At 34.9% G+C, this 27,708-nt stretch overlaps 2 protein-coding genes across 8 annotated transcripts in view; one reads left to right on the top strand and one right to left on the bottom strand.

Moving 5' to 3' along the window:
- MYEF2 (myelin expression factor 2) overlaps window positions 1-7,510 on the top strand; it is a 39,998-nt gene extending 32,488 nt beyond the window's left edge. For both annotated transcript variants that reach the window (XM_053593936.1, XM_053593935.1), the window contains one exon: window positions 6,245-7,510. In XM_053593936.1, coding sequence (XP_053449911.1) covers window positions 6,245-6,408 — 164 coding nt within the window. In that variant the 3' untranslated portion in view covers window positions 6,409-7,510. The remainder of the gene's footprint in view (window positions 1-6,244) is intronic.
- Window positions 331-26,921, bottom strand: SLC24A5 (solute carrier family 24 member 5). 6 transcript variants are annotated; one of them, XM_053593928.1, is made up of 10 exons: window positions 26,729-26,921; window positions 25,828-26,007; window positions 14,696-14,779; window positions 14,500-14,603; window positions 14,041-14,141; window positions 12,115-12,398; window positions 9,779-9,985; window positions 7,765-7,866; window positions 2,052-2,134; window positions 331-424 (listed from the first exon to the last, which is right to left on the bottom strand). In XM_053593928.1, exons 1-10 carry the CDS (start codon window positions 26,913-26,915, stop codon window positions 371-373), a joined length of 1,386 nt encoding a protein of 461 aa, XP_053449903.1. In that variant the 5' UTR covers window positions 26,916-26,921; the 3' UTR covers window positions 331-370. The 6 variants fall into 6 exon arrangements, with proteins under 6 accessions (XP_053449903.1, XP_053449905.1, XP_053449900.1 ...); XM_053593930.1 differs by lacking the exon at window positions 331-424 and having other exon boundaries at window positions 1,081-2,134; XM_053593925.1 differs by lacking the exons at window positions 331-424; window positions 2,052-2,134 and adding an exon at window positions 6,913-7,275.
- Window positions 26,922-27,708: the final 787 nt, after the last annotated feature.

Genomic DNA, 27,708 nt, shown 5'->3' with positions numbered 1-27,708 from the left:
AGTTTTTCCAGATCTTTAAAGTATGACAGAGGTACTTTAATGGGGATTGCATTAAATCTGTAGATTGCTTTGGTAGTATGTACATTTTAGCAATATTGATTCTTCCCAGCCAAGAGCATGGTATATTTTTTCATTTGTTGACATCTTCAGCTATTTCTTTCCTCAGAGTTTCATAGTTCTCTTTATAGAGATCTTTCACGTCCTTTGTTAGGTATACTCCCAGATATTTCATTTTCTTTGGCACTACTGTAAAGGGAATAGAGTCCATGACTGTTTTTTTCAGCTTGACTATTGTTGGTTTATATGAATGCTACTGATTTTGTGAGTATTGATTTTGTAGCTTGAGATGCTGCTGTATTGCTTGATCATTCTAAGGCTTTTGTGGTTGAATCCCTGGGGTTTTCCAGGTATACGATCGTATCATCTGTGAAGAGTGAATGTTTGACTATACTATAAATCTGTAGTGATCAAAACAGCATGGTATTGGCACAAAAATAGAGAGGTAGATGTATAGAACAGAATTGAGAACCAAGAGATGAATCCAGACACTTACGTCATTTGATCTTCGATATGCCTGTCAAAAACTTAAATTGGAGTAAAGACTCCCTACTTAACAAATGGTGCTGGGTAAATTGGCTGGCGACTTGTGGAAGACTGAAACTGGACCCACACCTTTCACCTCTAACAAAAATGGACTGTCACTGGATAAAAGACTTAAACCTAAGACATGAAACCATAAAGATTCTTGGAGAGAGTGCAGGGGAAACACTTGAAGAAATTGGCCTGGGAGAAAACTTTATGAGGAGGAACCCCCCCACCCCCCCCGGGCAATTGAAGCAATACCAAAAATACATTACTGGGATCTGATCAAACTAAAAAGCTTCTGCACTGCCAAGAGCACAGTAAGTAAAGCAAGTAGACTGCCCTCAGAATGGGAGAGGATATTTACAGGTTACATTTCCAACAAAGGTCTAATAACCAGAATCCACAGAGAACTCGCACTTATTAATAAGAAGTCTACAGGCACATGAAAAAATGCTCATCATCTTTAATCATCAGAGAAATGCAAATCAGAACTACTTTGAGATACCATCTAACTCCAGTTAGAGTAGATCATATAACAAAATCCCAAAACTACAGATGTTGGCATGGATGTGGAGAAAAGGGAACACTTCTGCACTACTGGTGGGAATACAAGTTAATATGTTCCTTTTGGAAAGAAGTTTGGAGAACACTCAGGGATCTAAAAATTGACCTACCGTTGGATCCTGCAATTCCTCTAACTAGGAATATATCCAAAAGACCAAAAATGACTTTGCAAAAAAGGTATTTGCGTCAGATTATTTATTGCAGCTCAGTTTGTAATAGCCAAGTCATGGAAGAAGCCCAAGTGCCCATTGACCCAGGAATGGATTAATAAACCATGGTATATGTACACCATGGAATATTATGCAGCCGTAAAAAAGATGGAGAATTTACCTCTTTTATGTTTACATGTAGGGACCTGGAACATATTCTCCTGAGTGAAGTATCTCAAGAATGGAGGAAAAAGCATCCAATGTACTCAGTACGTCTATGAAACCAACTTAAATTTACTCACACTTTCTTATGAAAGATAGAACACAACTATAGCCCAGGATGAAGGAGAGAAATGGAGTGGGAAAGGAGAGGAGGGGAGAGGTTTGATAGAGGGAGGGTAAACGGCAGGACCACATCTATGGAGCATATTGCAAGGGTACAAGTCAAAGCTATCAAGTGTAGAACATAAATGTCTTAACACAATAATCAAGTAAATGAAGCAAAAGCTTATATAAATTAGTTTGATGTAAGCATGTCAAACTGTATAAAAGAACAACACATTGTACCCCACATATGCATAAATGTATTCATAATCTATGTGTATATGACTTAATAAAAAAAAAGTAAAAATGAAACTTAGCAAGAATAAAGAGCTAAGTAGGGAAAAAGACTATAAAAATGTGAGTAACACTGAGTTAACTCTTCATTATCTTAATAGAGGCAGGTTTCCTTTAGGTATGGGCAAGGCTTACAGCAAATTTGAAGTCTTTTGGTGGGCTTCTGTTTGGAGTGGCATTGTTTTGATAGAAGGCTATCAGCAATTGAAGGACATTTTCTGAAAAGAAAAAGCATCCAAATCTACATTTGAAAAATTTGAACAGTATTTTTGGTAAATTATTTTTTACTTTGTTCTTTTAGCTATATTCTTATACCCTTTTTCATCAACTTATATATCTGAAGAATTTTATTTTTATTCTCAAAATACTGTATAAGCATCTGACTTTCAGGTTTTATATTCTGGTAATCTCATGCTTATATAATCCCTTAATATATCTCCCCCTATTTTTATTCTTAATTGCATTGATGGGAAAGAAAATAAGTTATAATAATATAGAAATTAGTGTTCAGCTATTGACACCTATGGAAATTATCTGGCTAATATGAACTAAACCATCCATTTTTTCCACATTATGTTGTTTATTTATAAATCTTTGAGTTTTTCACAGTGTATCCTATACTATGTTTCGTTTTAACCTACTGTGAGTCAGTAATGAACTCTTTGGCAATAAAGGCAAGTCTGTTTGTTTGTTTGTTTCCCTTTGCCCAAAGTAAGTATATTCTATTGCTTGCTTCTTAATAAGAGTCTAGTGGTATTCCATGCATCTGTCCTAAACCCTATCTGCCAGTAAATGGTCCCGCTGGCAAGCTCCCGGCTCATAGAATGTCTTTAGTGATCAGATGTCCTTGACGGAGCAATTGCAAAGGCTGAGAAAATGTTACATTATGGATTACATTGCCCTCAATGCCACATTTTCTCAGGCTTTATAAATTCAGGAAAAATGTTTTTAGATCTTCCCAAATATAACAAAGTGAGAAATAAGTGAATATAACTGTTATTTTCCAATTTCTTCTACTTCCTATAATCTCCCAAAGGTAATGTTTTTGACCCCAGGCTAGTAAGAAGCGTATCTTTCCTGTAGTAAAAGAGAGCTCTGTTTTTATCCTGTCCTGTGTAATTCCTCAATGACATGCATTTCCAGGAAGACTGAGTAAAAGTAAATTAAGTGATCTGTGCCAAGTTGGACCCCACATTACTTCAGCTTGTGCTAATGGGGTCAAATAGGCATAGTTTTTCAAACTTAACTCTCGTGTTTCTCTATACTTAGCTGAATTCTGGTCTTCTGGCTCGGTATGATGCGAGATTATAACATTTTAGAATTTCAGTGCTAGGAAAGCCTATTCCCAGTTATTCTTGCTGTTAGCACTGTAAACAAAAATAACTTTGTTCCACAGATTTCCACTGTGTAGTATTTATACATCAGTATACTTGTTAACTGCATGAGAAATTGTGCCTTCTGATAGATTTTATTTACCAAAGCACTTGCTGCTACAAGCATGATGAATGGACTTTACTCTAGAGTAACTTAATAGTAAAAGTAGTTTGGTAATAGTAAAAATAATAATATGTGAAGAACATTCATTGGTAGTTACTTTGATTTGTTTGTAAAGAAACATCAAAACTTTGTGTTTTGTCCAATATATTTTAATTTTGTTTCTCATGGTAGAATGTCTGATTTTCCTTTTGTCTCCTATGGTTATGTTACAGCTTCACTTAGGTAGTAGATTTTATTAAACGAGTTTTTTATATAAAGGCTTTAATTTTGTCTGTCTTTTCCCAAAGTGCACCCCATAATATGTTAATAGACTGGATTAAATAAACTGGAAAGATTTTTCTTACGGCAGGATAAGTCGTTTTTATTACTAGCATATGTAACATCAGTATGTTTGATTATTCTCTGATACTGATTTCTCATGGTATGCTGTTTTGTCCTTTACTGTTGGTAAAATAGCAGTCCTATTTTCATGGAATCATAGAAGTCAGTAGATGTTTAAGTCAGTTAAGGAATGCCTCAGTATGAGGTCAGCCACATCTGATTTTAGTCAATTATTTGATACTGTTTTTTTCCCCTGAATTATTTATCTTTAGAAAATATATCATTTGGCATTTTAATAGGATTAGGAAGAAACTTAGAAAGCTTTCATCTCTTTCTGGTTCTCGTCTATCCATGAAACAATTATGGATGGGCTATTTTCAACATAGTATATAGCCCAAATGTCCAAACTTGTAAGAAGGTTCAAGTCAGCTAGAAAATTTTTGAGATCTTCCATCCAAGTACTAACCAGGCCCGACCCTGCTTAGCTTCCGAGATCAGACGAGATCAGGTGCGTTCAGGGTGGTATGGCTGTAGACATTGTGAGGTCAAGAATTTGGAGCTCTGAGTGCTGATTCCTAAACTGGGGGAGACAACTTAAGAAAGAAACATAAAGAGAAACTTATTTTGAAAGATTGAGAGAGATTATGTAAAAGTGACATTTTCCTTTAAAGCTTTGAAGATTTCCTTTTTGGGTGAACCTTATTGGTAATAAAACTACAATGAGATACTTACTTTAAGAAAAACCCTATGTTTTTAGGTAAAATTAGAATAGGGTGGAACCTTTAACTGTAAAGTCTCTTGAAAATTACAGTCCCTTTCAAAATCACTATTAAGTGCTGCCATTTACCCCAGTAGGCTTCTTTAATTCAAGTTGCTTTTTTTTAGGTATCAGCATTCAGGATACTAAGAGGACTCTGAAAATTGTGCTACATTATTTATCTTCAAAGGGTTAAAATATATATATATATTTTTTGTTTTATGATACCTATTAAAAAGTATTATTGCTCTGGTTTTTGTTTGTTTTATTTTATTCTGGTTGTAGCTAAATATTACTAGACTCTTTTTAAACCATTATGTGTACTGTCTTTGGAGATTAGCCTGTGTTATAATGTCCTTTCAGAACATATGTAAAGACTGCCTGTCCTGGCTAACAAGATCGTGGTTTTGGCTCAGTTTGACATTTACCATTTAATTAGTGTTTAGTAGGTGGGCTATTGACTACCATTTGGTTTTAAAAAGAAATCCACCTGTACAGGTGGATGTATAAACAAAAGTAGAAAAGTAGTCCAGGATGTTGTAGGTAAGAGATCATTCAGATCAAGATTTCAACAGGAAAAAGATCATACTTATCCACTGGTAATAAAAATTGATCCCATAACCTGGAGAGGGATTATGCAGTGTTTTGGCAAGCACTCCCCTTTCTTTTTTCCCCTCCTTTTATAGAACTGAATGTATCTGGCTATCTGATTTGGTTGCCAGACTAAATTAGCTGACACTATAATATTTGAAGTTCTCTAACTTGATTTGTTTTGACATGTACATGGTGGGGGAGGGGAGATATAAATAGTCACACCTTAAATTTATGAGCTATTTGGATTGTGTTATTATGCATTCTGATTTGCCTGAGGATTGTCTGACTTTACATCTGTTACTTATGTGTAATTAGTGATTAACTCCCCCTTATAGCCACTTTATATGTTAATAAATGGTATTGGTTTACTTTAAATACTAGTCTCTAGGGTTAGCAGTGGTATTAACTGTACATGAAACAATTGTCTGGTTTTCCACCTCCTCCCTGAAGTTTCTCCTTTGTGCTAATTTAACTTTACTGTTACCTTTATTGACATAATCTATGCTGTTTCTTCCATGACTATTTCCGTAACATATTTGGTGCCATTCTTAGACTTTGAGTCCAAATTGTGATATTGAATGAATGACTTTGGCACTGTGGTGGAAAGCAGAATTAGCAGGGCCCTTTGTGGCCTGATAGAAATCAGATTTCTATCGGGTCCTTTGATGCCTGATAGAAATCGGATTTCTGGGCAGTTGCACTTATTTGCAGTGTATGGAGGAACGAAATGAAGATGAAAGGAAAAGAGATTGGGGGTTTGGGCAGTAAACAACCATTTAATTTAAAAAATAATTTTATTTAAATATATAAGTTTCTTATGGGGCATGGTTGTATTTTGTGCTAGCTCGATTGACTGCTATAAAATACACTTCAGAAACTAAAGATTTAACATAAAATGTATTAAATCCTAAGCAAATCTATCCTGATTCCAATTTTGTATATTCTAATATGTATCTTTGTTACTTTATATGAATTGTATTCTATCCAAAATATAAAATGATGAGAATAACGCTTATATGAGTCATTATTTTAAATCATTAATATTGTTTTTTTTAGCCAAATTACTTATCACTTCCTTGGCTATGGGGAATTTTAAACCTGTATAGTGAAATGGAACCTATTTAAACTGAAAAGTAATTCTAAGGCTTTTCTTTTATAGGTCATGTAATGTTTGCAGAAATAAAAATGGAGAACGGAAAGTCAAAAGGCTGTGGAACGGTCAGATTTGACTCCCCAGAATCAGCTGAAAAAGCTTGCAGAATAATGAATGGCATAAAAATCAGTGGCAGAGAAATTGATGTTCGCTTGGATCGTAATGCATAATTTCAAACCATGGTTGGAACATTCCTACATCTGTTTTGCTGAATCTCCTAGTAGAAGTCATTTTTAAAGTAATACTGTATGCTTACAAAAGCTGTAAAAATGTACTTTTAAAACTCCCACCAGCTTTTAACAGTATAATGTTAAAAATATACTGTGATTTTTGTTAATCTCAAGTTTGGGTTTTTAAAGACAGCAAGTCTGGTCATTCAGTTTAAATGAATGGTTATACTGTTTTTAATGAGATAAGCCATTTTCTTGTTGTTTTCAGTAATACATCGTGAGATTTGTTCTAGTTTCTTCAGCTTTTAAATATAGGTGGTTTTTTCCAAAACTTCTGTTTTATGATATGTAATTGCTCATGAGAAGAAAGGACTCAGACAAATTAGGATGTAATTTTGGTTGGTTTTCGATTACTCTTTGCTGATAAAGAATTACTTCTGAAGTTCAAGATTTTTTTTTTTATTTAATTTAAAAGAAGAAACAGATTTTTTCCTCTCTTTCCCTCCCTGCCATTCACATTTCCCATATAACACTATTAATAATATCAACCTCCACAACCCCTTATTTTATTATTTCCAATAATTCCAAGTTCATATAGAATTGATAATGTAGCAAGCCCCACGTATAATAGTAGGCATATTATTCCTAACTTTCTGTCTAGTTTCCAGCCATTGAAGTGAACTGCTAAGAAGAGAAAAATAATTGAAATGTTGAGAGAGATGGTTATGTAAGTTAGTCCTCTGCTGTTCACTTCTATAGGAGCTGATGCATTTACAAATGCAGTTTTAATAAACCACGGAACACCAAGACATAGCATATCAAACACATTGGATCCCACGATGTTAGACATAGCCATATCTCCTTTACCTACAGAAGAAAAGCATGTTGTTAAAATATGCATACCAGTACTGCATTTTATTAATAGTCTTTGTAAGGAAAAACACTGGATACTTTTTGTTGTTGGTTGGTTTTGGAATATTGTTATTAGAGCAGATGTCTTATTGAATTTATATTTTAAAATTTTTCTTGGGTTAGTATTTAAGTTTTAACATTTATTTAATGATAATTATCTTTATTTATTAAACCATTTTTCAATAAGGTATGTAGCTTATTGCTTTTCATTCAAGTTTAACATGGTTAATTAACTATGTAATGCGCATTTCAGGTGTCTGTTATTTGGGGATTAGAGTAAGTGAAATTAATCTATTAAATAGTACACTTTTCCTCTTAAGTAACTTTTTTCCCCCTTCAAAGTACATTACCAAGCAGGTAAATATTTTGAAAGCTGCCTTTACTCATTGGAATCCAGCAAGGTTTAAAGAATGGGCACTGCAGCTTGAGTGACCTAGTTCTTACCTTTCTTTGCAACCAGCACACTTGAAATTGTGTCTGGTATGCTTGTTCCTGCTGCTAATAAAGTAAGGCCCATTACTGTATCTGGAATTTCTAGTGTTTCTCCTGTAATAAACATAGACGTTACAAGTTAGAAACTTTATTAGATTCATTAACCAGTCTTTACAGATACTTCCTCCCTGAACAAAAATAAAATAGGCATATTTAGATTTTAGAACCAATATGCATTTTATTTAGTTTTTTTGCTAGCAAAATATTTGAATCAGGTTGGTAATTTGGGCAACCCATGTAGCACAGATTTTTAATTACAGATATTTACTAGCCAAAATTCTTCTAGTGAGAAGTCACTCCATTTGGTATTCTTACAGAAGTTGAAGATGTCTGCCTTCTATCTCTTTAGGGCTGTTGTTTTCATGAGACCCATCATTTTCTTTTCTGAAAATGTTTCCTCAAAAGTAGTCAAGCAAATTATTTATAGCTATCTTTAAGCTGTGTGTTAACATGTATATTTACATTTTTAAAGTTGTGCTTTAGTGATATACCTTCCTTTAAATTTCGAGGAAAACAAAACCTATTTGTTTTCTAGTTGAGTCTTTCTAATGTAAACAGTCCCAATTTATTAATACTTATGTTAAATTTGATGTCAGTACAGTATTTTTCAGAAATGTATTCATTACAGGAAGCAGAACCAGAGGGAAGTTTAAAAAAAAAGAGGGTATTTAACTTTTTTTCATGGTGTAATTAAAAATTTGGTTTAGTATCTTTTTTCTTTATTTTTTTCTTAAAACACCAATTAAAAGAACTTCATTAGAAAGTTGCTTATTTATTGCATGCTTATATATTGATGTTCTAATTGGAATTGGTTGTTAATTTTTGTTACTGGCTTTGCTAGAGTTCATATATATAAATACTAATATTTACATCTTGGTAGCTGTTCTGTGATCTATTGCTTAATTTTGCTCTCTTTTAATTTTCTTTACTATGTATCAAATGTGTCTGGCTGAGAAAATTTGGGTAGATACAACATACAAGCGAATTGGACTTTTTATCTTTCTTGTTTAAAAAAAACACGGTATTCCACTTTTTGCTATCATATTATTCGGAGACTTACATATTAATTTGGGAAAAGTCAAGGGTCAGCAGTTATGTGTGTGTTTGCACGTATATGTGTGTGTGTTTATAGGGCCAGGTAGTATATAGCCTTTGTAAGTTATATGATCTCTGTTGCAGTTATTCAGCTTCACCAGAATAGCTTGAAAGCAGTTCACAGATAATATATAAAATGAATGGGACTGACTATATTCAGTAAAACTTTACTAATAAAAACAAGCTGGGTGGTTTTGGCACACACAGTAGTTTGTTCACCTCTAATATCAGTCAATACAGGTTGGGAGGAAGTCCTGATTTTTTTTTTATGTTTATAAATTAGTTTTTCCTTGGAAACTAGAGAAGTTTGTGGCCAGCAGTAAGTTAAACAGTGTTAGTTAAGTGTTAATTATAAAGGTACTAGAAACCTATAATGAAACTTTATTTTGTATCCTTTCACTCATTTTATAGTACGTTTATGTTGCCATGTTGAAAAGCAAAGTAAAATATAATCCACTTAAACAGTGAACACCTCTTCTTTTCTCAAAGCGCTGGCTCTTTGCACTATTGTTTATTGTGGAATGGAATTAAATATGAAGAATTTATTGTGGATGCCATGCAATATAATTTAATTAGTAATCATAATAGACGTCCTACAAATTTGATTGCATTTTTAAGATGATCCCTGACTTGTATGCTAGTGGGTATAATAATAGGAAATATAGTTGATACGTAATATGCAGGTCACAAAACCTGAATGATCTCTTTGTTTTATTAATATTTAATAATATAAATATTTAGCTCTAATATTTAATCTTGCTGAAAAAGAAATTTGCTTCCTAGTTAGACTCCTTGATGTGAACATAGGCAATTTGTTCTCATATGAAATTATTTTCTTTTTCAGTTGTGCTATTGTACTTAAAATACATACCAGTAATTGTGACCATCCAAACCAGAATATATGTGAATGCAGATATCCATAGTGCAGACATGAAAAAGGTTATCACAAAGTAGTTCTTCCAAAATGTTTTTCTACAATCTGGTGTGGTTAGAAAAAGTAATGTAATAATAGGAAGGGATAATACCCAAAAAATTCTTTTTAAGTCTGCTTCAGGCATGTTGAAAACACTTGGTGGATCTGTTGTGGAAAAATTAAACAATTTTGAGTTTTCTCAAATAGTCCATTAAGTTAGAAATGCCCATTTAGAAAACTATTACCTATTGAAGGAAATTAGCTTTATCAGTTCTTTTTTCTTTCTTTTTTTTTTTTTCTGTAGAAGTTTTTAAAAGACTCCTTAAAACATTTGAATACCTCATTACTGATATTGTCAAAAAGAAACTAATTGAAACTTCAGAGTTGATAATGTTAGATGTGATACTCAGCATTTCTTGATTTGGGCCTTAAATGCAAAATACATCAAAATAGCTTGGCACATTCTGTAAATATGTTAGAGATCGTGTTTATGAAATGTCCTTTGGACATCTCTTGGTTTTCTACAATGTGGATTGTTTTCAGTGACTATTTGCTTACGGGATTAACCTGACTTCTAACCCATGTGCTTCAGTTACGTCTACTATCTTGATGGTGCCTCTTCCTGCCCTATGAATCAAGTAATGCATACTTAGGGAATATAAAACAATTATAGTATAGTCCTCTTACTAAGTTGCATATTCCATTCTACTTATTATAAGTGGGGGTTTTTTTTGGAGGGGGTGTCTGTTTTCTTTACTCTTTTATTTACAAATTTAGTAAAAAAAAGAATTCAGACTACCAAATTAAAAAGAACCCTAAGAAAATGGAAGTTAGTGAATTATCTGTGGTGTAACTTATGAAAGTTTAGTGTGTTCCTTTATTCAATTTAAGTTAGTGGAAAACAAAGATAATGTTATATTGGATAAATATGGGAATTTAAGGTTGTTCAAAGTTTGTATGGCATTGATAAAATAATATATTCATATATTAGATGAAATCACATTACAACTAGTGCTAATAAAATAACTCATAAAAATGTCTCCCAAGCCTTAACCATTGTGTCATTAAGTAATATGAGATATAGTTTTAATGTAATCAAAGAATTGGGACTGGTTCTTTTGCATTCTTGTTATAAAATTTAACTTAGAGTTGCATAGCTCTTATACTAGAAAGACTAGAGGCTATAATTTTTTTAAGAAGGGGAAAAAGTCATGTTTTAAGTTTTGTAAATAACAAATTAGAATAAATTTCCTTCCTAATGGACTTAATTAAAATTAGTGTCTATTTTATACAGCCACTTTATGAAAAAGTAACTCATAAACTTAAAATCCTGGCCCTAGCTGAATTTGACTTCCTAGTGAACACATTTATCTAATGTTTTGGTACTGCTTCAAATGGTGTTTCAGCCTCAAATATTTCCTTCTTTCTTTTCTTCTAATCCAGCCTCTTTCTGAAATTCTCAATTTTTATAAGTGGTGCTCCCATTTTCTCAGTCAAGATCAAAACTGTGCAGTTGTCTTTGTTCCCTTTCCTGTCCCCAGCTAGTCCCTCAGTTGACACGTCTTCCTGATGCTTTCTCCGTATTGTGTCACATCTTTTCTCTTTTGTTCCCACGGCTTTTATTCTACCTAGGTATCTAGTGAATGCATTAGCTTTTGTAATAGCCTCTTATAGACCTCCTTGTCTCTTACTTCACATTTCAGTTCTCTGAACATTAGTTCAGGATAATATTCCTAAATTAACAGTTCTAATACATGTAATTTCCCTCCTTACAAACCTTCCACGATCCTTATACTAGCATTTAGGATGCTTCCTATCCTATTCCTTTCTCTGCATCCTTCCTCTGCTTCCGTAGTATGCATTTGCTGTACTATACTATGTATATTCTCTGCATCATTGATGTAAGTAAGAACTTAAGTTGCTGTTGCTCATTGCTTGTAACAATAGTCATTATTTAAAATCTTAACCTGTTTGGCAAGGCTTTCTCTGTTTAAATGCTTTCTATGTGATAATCTTCTAACACTCCTCATCAAATTTTGTACAGTCTTTCATTTATGAACCACAGTTACACTTGATTTATCTTTTTATGTTACTTACATACCTTTACACTTTGGCTGTTTTGTTTTCGTTTTCTTATAATACATGAAGTTCCTTAAGGGTAGGGAATTCCTCTTTATTATCTCAGAACTTCTACCTTTTTTTTTCATGTAATAAGAACACAATATTTGCTGAATTGAAACGAGATTCTTATTTCTAGTATATAGACTTAATGTTGGGCAGGATGTAGTCATTACCTTCAGAAACCTGGCTAAGACCATGTAAACTTATAGAGAGCTGACAGTAGCCAGAATCTTCATGAAATATCCCACTATCAGTTCTTGACTGCCGACGAATGAATGGTTGACCCTCATCTTCCCATCCCATGAGTGGCTGGTGTTCACTTCTCTCCTCCATAGCTTTTGCAAGACCGGTACAGCAAGAACTGCATTTCTTTATAATATATTGGTTAATTTTAATGTCAAAACACAGCACCAACACATATAATCCGTATATCAAAAGCAATAAAGTTCCTTCATACCTATAGATTAAAGAAAAGAAATTTGTGTTTTTAAATTAAAGACAAAAGTAATTTGGAGTTAATAGCTTTGGGGCAGTATCTATTTAATAATTTTCTGACAGAAGCAGTATTAGAACAATGAAATGTTTCTAGGTATTTTTTGTTGATTTGTCCAGTTGATTATAGTATTATTATAAATCTATTTATAAGAGCCTGATACTTCTTTCTGTATTTAAAAAGCAGAATTCAGTGTCTTTATGTGTACTTTCTTTCCAAATCATAGGTATTAAAAAAGCCTTGAAAATAGTAATTGGAGATTTTCAAAATCAGGAAAGTAAAACTAAGGAATAGTGGTGGGCATTTTCTACCTTAGTTTATAGGTGTAATGCATTTAAGAAAATATAATAATAGCTTATTTCTACTTTGTCTATTCAAATTTTCTGTAATAGGAATTTTGTGTAAAATATTCAGAATGTGTCAGGCTTTGGCTGGGGATTTTCAGTTTGTTACACAGATTTTTCAGTGATTTTAATGTAGCTTAATTTGTTTTACATTCACAAAATAAGGATATTATCAAAAATAAAATTAAAGCTTAGGTACCAAAACTGTTTTTCTGTACTCTGGCAGTTAGCTAATGTAATCACAGTGGAACCTTGCATTTACCTTTTATAGTCATAAATCTCTTTCGGCTGCAGCTGACAGAACAGAGTTCCTCATTTCGCTAATGGAGGAAGTATTACCTTAGATAAACTCTCACAGTCACTGCCCCTATAGATAGCTGCTGAATTCCAGAAGGATTTCCAGTTTACCAACTATCTGTCTTTGGGAGGAAAAATGAGATGTAGATGACAGGGTGGTTAATTTAGAAGTTCTGCTCCCTGTTAGGTATTACACAGTGCTTTTGAGTTGTGGTACTCCAGATGGGTCAGTTGACATTTTTTTTTCTGGTGTCCTCTGGCATATCCAACCTATGGGGCTGTGAGTTTTATGTATCTTTATTCCTTTTGATGTCTAGCATACTGATGGGCACCTAGTAAATGCTTGATGCTTATTAGTTGAAAAAGTTGATATCTGTCTACTAAGTTCCCTCCTTGTTTCAGTTTTCTTGGACCAGCTAGGTACAGATTACAGTAAAAATAATTTTTAATACTGAAAGCTAACCATTATTGGTTCTTAGAGAAAGAAGGCTATAGTTCCTCCTGCTAAACGAGCATCAGAGAATTTGGAGGAATATAAAGGGACTGCTTTTACTTCCTACACCATCTTTCTCCAATCTTTTGTGACAGTGACCACTTCTAATGAAGGCAAGGTAAGCAATAACCCAGCAGAAGGAAAAAACCAACTGTTTGGGTTTTAACAGATGATAGAAGTTGGGAAACTTTCTGACTGGTCAGCCAATTGGGAGAAGGAGGAGTAGTGGTCTCCAATGACTAATGAGAGAAAAAAGGAGTCCGTGAGGTGGCTAAAAAGAAATCGCAAAATAGAAGACTTCAACTTATGATGAGGAAGTTAGCTCAGAGACCCATCGGAATATGTTGTGGAAGTGGCAGATTGACTGAAATAACATTTTTGGAAAAAAAAAAGTTATGGAACTATCAGAATTTTGTAAAATCCCATTGTGTATTTATGTTATACATAAGAGGAACAGTTATCACAAGCTTACCAGTAAACTTGGTTGTCAAATATTATGCCAAGAATTGCTGCTACGCTAATTGCATATGCTGCACAGTCTCTGAATAGGGGCCAACATGAGAGTGTTGAAACCTGTAAAATGATAGTTAATTTATTGTTTCCATTATAGTGTAACTTCTCTTAAGTACAATGCTAGTGTAATATTAAAATTGCGTGTATATTTGTAGTTAAATATTATTCCCTTTTGCATATTGTTTAGAGGAAAAGGAATTTTAAAGAAAAAACGTGTTTCTGAACCTAAATGACTTTCAAAAATTTGACTGGAGCTATTTGTGGGTTAACTTTAAATTGAATACATGTTCTTCTACTGACTAATAAATTTGATCAAATATATTACTAGTGCCTTGTTTGTTCATCTCATACTATGAACAGTTAATTTTAGAATTTGGGAAGACAACAAGTTATGTTGAATAATGTTTTTCTTACATACCACATTAGACAGTAAGCCACAGGCTGCACAGATACCAAGCAGGTTATAAATTGCAGATCCGAGAATGGTACTAATGCCAATATCTCCCTTTGTGATAAATACACCTAAATGCAAGATAGTAATAGCTAAGTTAGTGTTAACCTGAATAGGATAAAAGTGTATTGAGTAAGTAAAAAGTATAAAAAGCAATATTTACCTAGGAAAGCAGTAACTAATTCAGGAGCTGAACTACCCGCTGCCATGAAAGTTGCACCTGCAACATCCTGAGACAATCCAAGGGCTGAACATAAATGAAATTAGTATTATGCTGGATGAAGTGAAGGAGATATCTTTATAACTAAATACAATAGATACTCAAAACTATAGCTTCCTGTACAAACACTAATGTTGACTTAAGCTGCAAAACTAAAATATGCAGGTTAAAAAATAAAATACATTGTTTTGGTTCCCTCATGGATTTATCACTTGGTACTTCTATAGAAAGACTGAGAAGACCAGGAGGCTCTTGGGAGGAAATGCAGCTCAGTATTCCGAGTGTCAAGATATGGGGTTGTTGCAATCCGGAAAAGGAACCCCTTTCTAACTGAAGGGCTTGTGGGTGAGTAGCAACAGCATGACTTTAAAAGATAATTTGGGAATCTTAACTCAACTTGAAAGAGGGAAAAACAGATTCTATAAATGAAACTGTATCCAGCTTGCTCACAAATTTGCAATTTGAACTTTGTCTAATTACAAATGAGAAGAAATTGTTAAATAATAGTCTAATCAATTTGATAATGTATAAATACAGTTGATTGATTTAAAACATGAACCTATTAAAACTTTGCTTGAAAGTAGTAAATAAAATATTACAGTATCATCCAAACAGTTGAGTATGTCTTTCAGACTTACAACCATGCAAGTCCATTAGCTTCAGTCATTGACTGGATGAAAGTCTTAAAAGATGCTTGCTGGGCATTGTGGCGGATGTCTGTAGTCCCAGCTACTTGGGAGGCTGAAGCAAGAGAATCGCCTAAGCCCAGGAGCTGGAGATTGCTGTGAGCTGTCACATCACAGGGGGCAATAAAGTGAGACTCTATCTCTTAAAAAAAAAAAAAATGCTTGCACCTTTCAGTTTTAGAGCTGAGGGACTTAATATGCAAAGGAAAAGAGAAAAGCCTGGAAGAAACTACTCTGCCTTTGCTTTAAGAAAGTTGAGATAAGGTTGCATCAGAAATCTCTAACCAGGCTTTGCTGATAAGCTAACAACTAGTCAGTAGAGGTAGCAGGCTAGATGCTAAATTATTTATCATAGGTCACAAAGTTAATGTCAGTCAGAACTAGAATTCAGGTTTTCGAGACTTCATGGTGATCGTTTGTTGATGTTTTTTGTTTACTATACCTATATTGACAGGTCCATGCAGACTCTTTAAAACACTGGTGTGCTTAATTGAGTACCTGTTACACGTGGTTGCTATTTCCTCTTTATTCTTATCCATAGGGCCATTGCTTGTTGCCTGCTCCTGGGACATTGGCCTTTGAACTTACTGATTTCCTTTTTTATTGTTTCTTGGTGTGATATATTGTATTTGAAAATAATAGCTACAATGTTTCTGTCCCATATGCATTCCTTTCTATACCTTATTTTAAAAAACAGGTAGAGTCTGTCTTCATTTCTGGAATCCGAATGATCATTTGTGACTTGCTTGTTTAATAGAGAACAGCTATGACAGAGCCATTATATTTCTGAGACATGAAAGGTGATACAATTCCTTTTCTTGGGACATTTGTTCTAGGCCATCACATAAGTCCTGATACCTTGAAACCCCCATATTGGAGAGACCTCATGAGGAGTCCATAAAGAAATGGAGACGGCTGAGGAATTTCTGCTATTTCTGTCCCCAAATTTTGACTCTTCTCAGCCTAGGTTCCAGAAATGTGAGGGAGTGAGCTCTCAGATGATTCCAGCCCCATCCTCTGACTGTAACTTCATGAGAGCCTGGGCAAGAACCACCTAGCTGAGCCCAGTAAACCTCCAGGACTGTGAGAGGTAATAAAGTGATTTGGGGTGATTTGTTTAGTAGCAATATATAGTCTTCTGGGTACTCTTCATTTATTTGTTACATTTATTGTGTACTTCTTATGTGCCACATGCTTTTCTATGTACTAGGGATAGGCAATGAACAAAAGAGACATGATTTTGCTCTCATGGAGCTTTAATTATAGTGGAGGGAAAAACACACATGATAAAATATTCATTATGTTAAAGATAAATAGCAAGGAATAAAGGCAGGGAGGGGGAATATAAATGTCATGGGGGAAGGATTGAAATCTTAGGTTGGGTAACCAGAAAGGAGTTAATTGAGAACGTGAACTACAGACTTTGAAATGAGGAATATGCCTGGGTTAAAGACTATTCTATGGAGAATAATGACTGCAGAGATTCTGAAGTGGAAGCTAGCCTTTGTGTTCGAGAAATAGAAGACCTACACGTCCGGAATGATGGGTGTGAAGGGAGAGCAGTGGGCGATGTGAGATTAAAGGTAATAGACCATGGAAGGCCTTTTGGATACTAGTTAGGACTTTGGCTTTATTCTGAAGGATAGAAGTACTTGGAAAGTCATCTACTTGCTGCCTTCTGAGGACACCAGGCCTGGTCATTAATTTTAACTCACAGAGTTATTTGGTCTCAGAGGCCCAACTAGCTTTAGATGGAGCTACTTTGATGCTGGAGAAACCATTGTGAAAGATTCTGTCAGGATGGTTAAAAATGATCCAATCCAGGCAGTTCAGCAGTCCTCAGCCATTTTGGCATCAGGATCAGTTTCACAGAAGAAATTTTTTCATGAATGGTGGTTTTGGGTGATTCAAATTCATCACATTTATTGTACACTTTATTTCCATTACTATTACATTGTAACATATTATGAAATAATTTACAGCTCACTGTGATCAGTGGGATCCCTGAGAGGGTTTTCCTGCAAATAGGCAATCCTATCTGGGGGTAATGGGAGAGGGTGACCAATGAAGCTTTGCTTGCCCACTGCTCACCTAATGTGTGGCCTGGTTCCTAACAAGTCATGGACCGGTACTGGTCTGGGGACCCAGGGGGTTAGGAACCACAGCTTTATTCTGTGTCTCATCTCACTGTTTGCCTTTGGTTATGTCACTTGATGGACATCTGTCTTCACTGATGAATGAAGAGAGAATAATCTGTGTAGCTTACATTTTGTCTTAGTTTTATGTTGCTATAAAGGAATAATACCTGAGGCTGGGTAATTTATAAAGAAAAGAGATTTTGTTCATGATTCTGATGTCTGGAAAAGCTCAAGATCGGGCATCTGGACCTATTGATTTTAGGTCCAATGTTGTTTCTGTTTTACCATAGAAACCTAATACAAGTATGACACTTAGGCAGACCAATTATAACTTGGTGGGTGAAACCCTTGCTTCATGGCCTAGGCATCATAACCACCCCCTTCCATTTTTTTCTGGGAGTTAGGAGTACTTTGGAAGTTTTAGCATATTCTAGGGAATTCGAATTATAAATGTAGTGCTGCATGAATTATCTTCCAAAATCAAATCAGGACTGTATAATACATGGAAGAAAATGAAAATGAAGATAATGCCTTATTTCGAAATAACTGTTCAGACTTGGTGTTAGTGCTAGCTTAAGAATGCTTCTTTAGAAAAATTCGATCTCAAGAGAGGAAAGGTGACCTATTGGGCTAATGCAAGGTAGAAAAATAGGTGGCCCTTGAGAACTCTTTTCTGTCTCAAATAACAGTAAGAATAAAGCTTGTTGCTATTCACTCAGCTCTAATTGAATTATGAGAAAAGGTTTTGTGTAGATGAATGTATAAAACTTTGAAGATATTTTAACAAGTATCTTAAGGTTCTAAGAATATTTTATAAAATGGTTTATACCTTTGAACTTTAGAATAGATTGGCTTTGTCTTCCTTGATCTTTTGGGTAGAATTTCTCTCTGCTATGGTTTATTATTAAAGATAAATTGTTCTGTTTTTTTTTTTTTTTTTTCCTACATTGCTATTACTTCCCCCACCCCATTACTCTGAAGGAATAATCACATTTCCTTCAGGGTATAGTAGAAATGTTCAAGATGAGATTTCTCCATAGGTTCAGGTACCAAAATATTGTTTAAAGTGAAACTTCATTGTAATCAGCTGATTATTAAAATTCATCAGACTTTTTCTAAAGTGTGTTCTCTTCTGTAATGCCATGTTAGTAAGTTTATAATAGCTTTTGAAAGTCATCTTCTGGAAATATGATATAGTAGGAAGAATATTGAACTAAAACTGAGACATGGATTCTAGCCTGCCAGTAACTTAATGAGACTTCAAATGAGTCATGTAGACATACCTCATATTTTGCCATCTATAGATTGGAGGGTTAGACTACATGATCTTTAAGGTATTGATTTTTTCAGTCTTTATTCAAAATGTAGAATATCAGTTCTTTTCCTCAAGACTGTATGCCACTTTAAATTTCTTTGTTAAAAAACTGCAGTCCTGGGTGGCGCCTGTGGCTCAAGGAGTAGGGCGCCGGTCCCATATGCCGGAGGTGGCGGGTTCAAACCCAGCCCCAGCCAAAAACCACAAAAAAAAAAACTGCAGTCCTATATTACTGAAAATTTAAGAGGACAGAGAGAAGATTCACTTACACTTTTACCATTGTGTTTTAACTACTGCTATTATTTTGATGTATTTCTAGTCCTTTTCATAGTGTATATTACATACTACATACGTAGGTCAATATAGTCACAAGCATGCTATATGCAATTTGATGTTCTTTGGTGCAGTTTTTAAGTCTGCAAATTTTCATGCCTTGTGAATATATTAGAGTTTTGGGAGAACAATCAAAAATTATTCAGACCCAGCCCTAGTGACTAAGATGAGCAGTCATGCCAAGAGGAAATGCGACAGCAAACCAAAATATTTTTTTGATCATAAAACTGATTGTGCAATTAATTTCAAATGTATTTCTAGAAATATTTTGAGCAAAATCAGCATCATTGTGATTAGGAGGAAAACTAGTTACTGGGAGTCAGGAATACATATCTGCATGTATGTGCTCTGTGGTTTTACTAATAATACATAAAAACAACGTATTACCTTATATTTACGACCTCATAGTTTGTCTAAACTATGAAGGAATTAATTCTGAAACTTGGAATAAGGCTTCTAGTGGCCCACCGAAAAAGGGCTCTTCCCCACTCCTAATCTAAGAACTACAGGATTACAGTGGACTTCCACCTGCCCTTGGCCTAGCATAATAAACATATATAGGACCCTTTACCTCCACCCTTACAGTTACCTCAGTTTTGGATCCAGAACTTGTCCAAGTCACATAGGTAGTAAATTCAGAGTAGAATGGGAACCTAGAGATCTTGTTGACACTAAGAAGCCTTTAGGCTATCTTTGTGGGCAAAGTAAAGAGATTGATACATAGCTTTATCATCATCATTATTATTTCTTTTTCTTGCAATAGCCTCTTGATAATATACAGGCTACTTAGCACTTAGATTCTTAGGCCTGGTGTGGATTTAGATACAATCCAAGGGGACCACAATTTAGATCAGAGAGAAAAGAACAACAAAGAGCATAAAATATTCTTGGGAGGATGAGGGTCTTTGTAGCGAGGAGGAAGCATTATTCTTAGATTCTTTGTTCTTTGGGAAGGTTTTACTTCTGTAAATTTCATGAGGATTAAGAATCAAACAATTCCCCTGGAACTGTAGGCTGTCCAAATGCCGTACTCACAGAATTATTCAACTCTCAGTTTTATCAATTTAGAAACAATTCTACCTGGAATTACAACTTGCATTTCTTTCTTATTGTCTATTTCGGAAACACAGATTAGGACATGGGCAAATATTAGTTCATAGAAGAGTGAGTAAAATTTTTATAATGAAATAGTAAATATTTTAAGTATATTTCCCCCAACTTTTATTAAGATCATTTTCACTTTAGACATATTATAACTCAAAGGTATCAGAATGATGGAGGATTATAATTTCTAATTGAATAGTATATTAGTGTAACATTTAAAAGAAGGGCGGCGCCTGTGGCTCAGTGAGTAGGGCTCTGGCCCCATATGCCGAGGGTGGTGGGTTCAAACCCAGCCCCGGCCAAACTGCAACAAAAAAATAGCCGGGCGTTGTGGCGCGCGCCTGTAGTCCCAGCTGCTCAGGAGGCTGAGGCAAGAGAATCACGTAAGCCCAAGAGTTAGAGGTTGCTGTGAGCCGTGTGACGCCACGGCTCTCTACCGGAGGGCGGTACAGTGAGACTCTGTCTCTACAAAAAAATTAAAAAAAAAAAAAAGAAGAATTTCATAGCCGACATTGAAATTTGGGCTCTATCAAATGACCAATCATAAGAAGTTTTCAGAGTTTTCTATACAAATATCTTGAAAAATATTAAGAAATCTACTCTAAACTGTGGTTCAATAGCTTTGAGATTTCCATTACATATCATAAGGATATTTTGTTTTCATTTTATGTTAACTTTTGTTAGATTTTGAAAAAATGAATTATAGAGATGAATAGTAATAGTCCTATTTGGCCTTAAAAGTAATCTGGTTAATATTACGTTTTAAATGTATATTATATAAATTGGTTTATATTTCAATTATAATTTAAAGGTATTGCTTTTTAACCAATGAAAGATTACTAAGGATAAAATAGTATGAGTGCTGATGTGAAGGCAATAAAAGGAATGTAGAACATTCTAGAAATACGTAAGATATAAAGTTGCCATGTCGCATACTAGGTAAAATAAAAGAATGAGTTTTACGAGCTTACGTCCTACCTCGTGAAATAGTACTTGCTTTTAGTTACCTTAAACTTGGTTTTCAAGCTCTAGCAGATGTCCTGTATACTGGATTATTTGCTCCAAACATGTTTGCATTGACTTTGTTCATTCACCTTCTCCACTTTCATCTTTCCTGATCGAACTTTTGCAGTTTGTTCTCATGTAACAATGAATATTCAGTAAATATTTTCTGTGTGCCGGGTATCTGGGTAAGCAGTTCACTTACATTTCCTCACATGCTTAGTACACAGCTCGCCTAGGAGGGCCACAGCTCAGGCAAGCCAGTATTCTCTCTTTCTAGGAGATCAGCAAAAACTCCATCCTCCACCACTTCCAGCTCATCCCTACTTAGAAACTCCAGTCTCAAGCCTATACTAGTTTTTACCTTGCTGAATCTTGTTCCTCACCAAATGAGTGGCCCCTGTGGGGATTTGAGGAAGGAATAATGGATTGGCGAAGTCTAGGGTGAGACAGGGGCCTGCCAATTCCTCCATTTGTGTTCTAGATAGGAACTGAAAATATGTACCCTATAGAAAATTAGGGCCTCATGTATGATGATTGAGTTCTATGGTACTCTGAAGGTTGTCCAGAAAGTATCCAGCCATGTATATCTCTCTTTTTAATATTACGTGGCTGGACACTTTCTGGACAGCCCTTGTGTGCTGGACACTTTCTGGACAGCCCTTGTGTGTTATTAACATAATCTCATGTACATCTTAGACAAAATGTTCAGATTAAGCCTGGGAGCCTAATTATTATAGGCCAGTGTTTGTAACATCAACATATAACCCCATACAGGTTACCAAAAGTCTAAACTGATTTTTGTAAGTATTTCAGTGTATTTTGTAGAATATGTTTTTCTTGGTTACAATGGATATTTGATATATTATTTTGTCAAAATCTTGTTTGTGGTAAAGAAATCTTGTTTGTGGGCAAAAGTTTGTTCCCTTAAGAGGGAAACTTCTTGTAAGATTATTCAAATAGCATAGTTCTGAAATAATCATAATATGGCAACTTATCTCCAACAGAGATGTGTAAAATTATGTGATACTTGGGTTTTGATATCAAGAGAGCTCTGCATGGCTTTGTCAGCTTGAGAAATTACCTAGCCTTCGGACCTCAGTTTTCTTACTGGCAAAGTCAAAATATTAGTCCTTACTTTTTTGGGGTTTTGTAAAGACTACATGAAACCATACACACAGAGGGTGCCGAAAACACTATGCACATTTGAAAAAAGGGAAAATCTACTAAATTTGTAATATTCAAGTGACGTTTGACTTCTGCTATTTATTACAAGAGGTGCTCATCATGACTTGTCTGCATCTTTTGTCATTGGTCTATGTTGAGTATTACAGTTTTAATGCAATTTCTTCCTTTCTTGCTTGATCTTCTGCAGTTGTATCATGATTAATAACTGATAAATAAATAACAATAGTAGCAAATTGTGAATGCTTCAGTGAACTGTTCGGAGGATTATGCTAATATTAATAATTATTAATTGACAAAATGGGAGGGACTGCTGTAACTCAATGCTTATCAGGGAACTGTGGGAAAATGCAAAGCATTTGCAAACGCTTTTGAAGCCAGTTTCTGTAGATGTAAACCAATTGCAGGGGACTTGTTTTTTTATTGCTTATGTCATAATTTGGATAAGACCATGCTAGACCTTGAAAAGAAAAATGACAGAACTAATTCATAGGCAGTTAAAATTTTTTTGAGCTGCGCTATTTCTGTCTCATTTTGTTGCCAGTATTTTCGATAACTCAAGGCGAGGGTCAATTTTTAAGGGCTGAAGATTGGCTGTGGCATGAGCCTCCATCAATCACACATCTGTAATAGCTGCTATATTATATATCAGGGCACAGTGATTCACTTGAGAAATATATATTTTTACTGATGATGTTTCAAAGTAATTCCACAAGTGACATGGTAGAAGTCATTATTTTAGACCTATGAAGTCACTTAACGAAGATTATTTTGGAGTCATCTAAATTTTAATGCAGTAGTTTCTTTTGCAGTGCTAGAAAAGTTTTTATTTATTTACTTTTTATTGCTACCAAGATAATTTTTTATAATGAAAACTCTTGATGAATTTATTCTTAGTCATGCCATTGTTTAGTTGAGTCATTGTTTGAAAATGGACATAATAATACCTTAGCATTAAGTTTTCTTAATTTTATATTTTTAACATTTTTTTAATTTTGGTTTTTTTAACGTTTCTCCACTTAAAAGTGTGGTACTGACACAGAATGAATAAATACATTATTAACATAGATTTGGGAGTAAAGAAACACCTACATATATACAAGAATTTATATGAAAATTGGTTAACTTTTGGAAAAAGTAGCATTGTATCCTATAGCAAGACAAATTCTTAGTGGAAGAAATAAATACATGTGAAAAACTATAAGTAGAAGAAAATATGACACTTTTCCTGACCTGGGGATCCAAAAAGCTAAGAGTAAAACCAAGAGGAGAATTATAAAAGAAAAGATTTATAAATTTACTTAAAATTATTTCTATGTGATATTATACAAAATACAAAAGCAAACAGCAAACCCTGAAAACATGTGATATAGAAGAATATACTCTTTATATATTTTTTAAGTCTTGAAAATTAGTAAGAAAAAGAAAAATACACTCAATAGAATATGAGCAAAACCCCCACAAAAACAAAATTGTAAAATTGAATAAACATATAAAATATTCTCTCTCATACATAGTAAGATAAATATAAGATTTATAAAATAAAGTTCCATTTTAAAGCAATTAACAAAGATACTTAAAATATGTTTTTCATGGTTTTCTGGAATGGATTCTGCCATACATTATGGAGGCTTAAATTGGCACATTCTTTGTTGAACACCTTTTGGAAATTATATCTTATAAGGCTATGTGTACTTCTGCCCCTTAATCAGGAAATGATCAAAGAAATGTGCAGAGATTTTATACAGTCATTGGCATAACATTATTTATCACAAAAAGTTTAAAACAAATGTCCAATGAGATTAAAACCAGTGTCAGGTTACTCAAATCATTTATTAAATCACAGACTATCATGCCACCATTAAAAATAATATTTTGAAGAGTAATGATATGGGAAAATGTACACATTAAAATAATACATGAAAAAGAAAGACCTGAAACTATAAATGTATTTAATAAGATTCAAAAGATTTAAAGAAAATAGACCAAGTGATAACTGTGGGGATTGTAGGGTGATGGAAACATAGGTTATTTTACCTTTCTCTTCAATTTTCTTGTATTTCATTAAGTTAAAATAATATGTTTAAGTAATTTGATCTTTATTAAAAAAAATCAGTGTTAAGGTAAGATGTAATGTCAGTATAAAAAAGTATATATTTGCATCTATTTAAGTTTAATAACTGTAATAAACATGCTAACCTATTCTATAGATTTTTTTCATTAGCTAAATAGGTGTTGAGTACCTCTGCCCTTGCCAGTTACTGTTTTAGGTGCTAAAGACACTGCTATACTGCGGTGGGCAAGAAAGAAAATAACTTGCCTTGCATTTTAATTTTAGCAGGGAGGTGAGTAGGGTGTTGAGAGAAAGGAGAGTTTACGTTCACATTCTTTCCTTTGTGAAGAAATGGTAGCAATGGTTGTGTGGTTGAGGAAGGGAGGGTGTTGAGGATGTTGCCTCCTGTGAATATACAGAGGGGAGGAAACCCAGCCATTAACTTTGACGTTACTCTGAAGTGAGCAGGCTCAACAGGTTAACTAACCAATAGGACACAGAGACTTATATGGTGCAAAACATCACAGATATCCCGGCTTTAGGGACCAGTGTACCAGTGAAGGCCTATCCTCAGAATTCTGAGCACTGTATACTGCTGGAGGAGGAGAACTGAGAGGATTGGACTGGCTGATCTTATTTTCAGAACCCAGTAATGGTATTTAGTTTTTAATAACTGAGTTTACAATTTCCCAATGCCAAAAGTCACTTTACATAGTATGCAAGATACTGTTCTATTTATTTATTGACTGATTCTTAAATTTATCAATTAGTTTCCTTAATGGCAGGATGCTGAGAAAGGAAGAGGGGCAGGGTGGTCTTTAATTGCATTTGTTTATCACTTACCTCTTTAGATAAAGTTATAGCCATCTTAGAGTAAAAATGAAAAAAAGATTTTGAAGTATAGAATACAAAGTATTAGGAAATTCATTGTATTAGGAGTACATACAAAATGCATACAAGTGAAATCTTAGAGCATTTCTCATAATAAACAGCCAGATAGTAGACAAACTGGAAGTTTCTGGAAATAGGTAGTATAATAATAACTGCTGAGTACCAAGTTAAAGGTGCTCTGATGCATATTAACTATCAAGAGAAACCACACTTTGCCAATGCCTTAAGGCATAGAACCCCACAAAACAGAAGTCCCTGCTCTGTAACCAGTTGAGATGGACAGAATTATTGCTGAGCTGTTTCAAAGAGCCTTATCTATGTGACACAACTCTTCCTGAAGGTTATGGGGAAGGTTTCCAGCCACTTACATTCACTGATGATTTCCAGGGAGGGTAGAAAGTACTCTTCACAGACAATAGACACAGCCATGAACATGTAAAGGATAATTAGGAAGTAGATTATGATGCCTCCGTCTCTGCGCTCCTGTTTTGTGAAAAACCCTTCGGGAAACTCCGATGATGGAGAAATAACACATTGGGTGCTATTTTCTAGTAAGGAAGAGGAGATGAAAGCTTGAAGAATTCGGAGTCACACATTCCAAGCCCACAAAGAGAGCTTCCTTAAAAAAAAAAAAACACAAAACTGCAAGTGTGGCATATCTGGGTAGAATTTTAAGAACCCAGTGAAAACATATAATGTACTTCCAAATACGATACAGTTGTAGAGCCTTTAGAAATTAGTTTTCAGGACTGAAAAGAGATGCTTTAATGAAATATGGTGGTGATGGTGTAAGAATTAAAAAGGGGAAATCATGAAATCACTCTTTCTCTGCTTTATTTCTAAAAGTGAATTTTTAACCCCATCCCCACCCGCCGAACTTAGAGCTGTATCTCTGATGAGTAAAGATTTCTAATTTCTGTACAATTTTGTTTTCACATTTCTGAGCCTGAGTTGTCCAAAGGTCTGCAAAAAAATCATTGCTACTGCAGAATTTCTAAGGATGAAAAGATTTTTTTTCCATGATGGCGTCTCCAGCAATAAAAACCGGAGACTTGCTTCATGATCTCCATGGATTACTTCAGAGCTATCTCTAATAACTTCTTTGAGGGACCGAAAGTGTTTGATACATTTCTAAATCCTAAAATTCGGAGCAAATTTCAAGCAGGAGGTATAAGTGAAAGTTATGTGAGAATTTCCCCATCTTTGCCCCTTCTTCTCTATGTATGGCAGCAGCAGCAGCAGAGGTAACTGATCCCTGTGTCCACCTACCTGTGGCCCTTGGGAGTTGCTGGGGCAAGGAGGCTCCTGGGAGAGGCAGGTGTGCGGTGCTCCAGAGGATGCCAAGCAGTAGCGCCCGTCTTGCCCATTTCGGTCTCTCTTTTGTCTGCATTTCTGCTGTGCTCCCACTGCAGTGTGCAGCTTCAGAAAGGGAGGAATACAGATTAAGCTGGGTCATGTGAGGAGTCTCCTTCCTGCCCAGTGCTCTGCCCAGGGCATATCTCAGCAAGCCCCGCTCAGGAGTCAGGGAGATTGGAGCAAGTCAAGCTTCTCTGATCCAGAGACCGAAGCCCCGGGGAGGTTGGAGGAGAAAGGGTGGTAGGAAACAACCATTGCTTGCAGCTGTTCCTATGGCCCACGGTCTCTGAGGGCAGGGCTAGGCAGCGTGCACTTTATGAAAATGCATGGTTTTATTTAACATCTCCATACTGGCTCTGCTTTTAACCTTCTGTAGATTTGTTAACTCTTCCATCTCTCTAGCTCAGGGGTCCTCAAACTGCAGCCTGTGGGCCACATGAGGCGGTGTGATTGTATTTGTTCCCATTTTGTTTTTTTACTTCAAAATAAGATATGTGCAGTGTGCATAGGAATTTGTTCATAGTTTGTTTGTTTTTTTAACTACGGCCCTCCAACGGTCTGAGGGACAGTAAACTGGCCCCCTGTTTAAAAAGTTTGAGGACGCCTGTTCTAGCTCTTGCTTTTGGAAGTTGTTGCTCTCTCTAGCTCTTGTTTGTAAAAGTTGTTGTAGTTGGTGTATGTACATTCTATAAAAAGGTGGCTCGCTTGGCACACTTTTACAGTTCTAGTCTTCATCTTTGTTTAGGGCTAAAGGCAGGAAGGCCAGTTAGGAGATGACTGTAGTAATCAAGGCAGTGGCAATGAGGATGGAGAGAAGCCAACACTGTGAAGAACTATTAAGGGGATAAAGTGGATCCTATTCGATTATTGATTAGTTGTGCTTTCTGTCAGAA

The sequence above is a fragment of the Nycticebus coucang genome, chromosome 6 (genome assembly GCF_027406575.1).
Source record: "Nycticebus coucang isolate mNycCou1 chromosome 6, mNycCou1.pri, whole genome shotgun sequence".
Lineage (NCBI taxonomy): Eukaryota > Metazoa > Chordata > Mammalia > Primates > Lorisidae > Nycticebus > Nycticebus coucang.
The sequence above is the reverse complement of the archived record's forward strand: the minus strand, read 5'-3'. Positions and strand labels throughout refer to the sequence as shown.

Coding starts and splice junctions, on each gene's coding strand:
- SLC24A5 (XM_053593925.1), bottom strand. CDS start 26,915: ATGACCCAGCTTAATCTGTATTCCTCCCTTTCTGAAGCTGCACACTGC. Junction 14,780..25,827: donor CCTGGAAATCATCAGTGAAT/GTAAGTGGCTGG, acceptor ATTTATGTTCAG/CCCTTGGATTGTCTCAGGAT. Junction 14,142..14,499: donor GTGGCTTACTGTCTAATGTG/GTATGTAAGAAA, acceptor ATCATTTTACAG/GTTTCAACACTCTCATGTTG.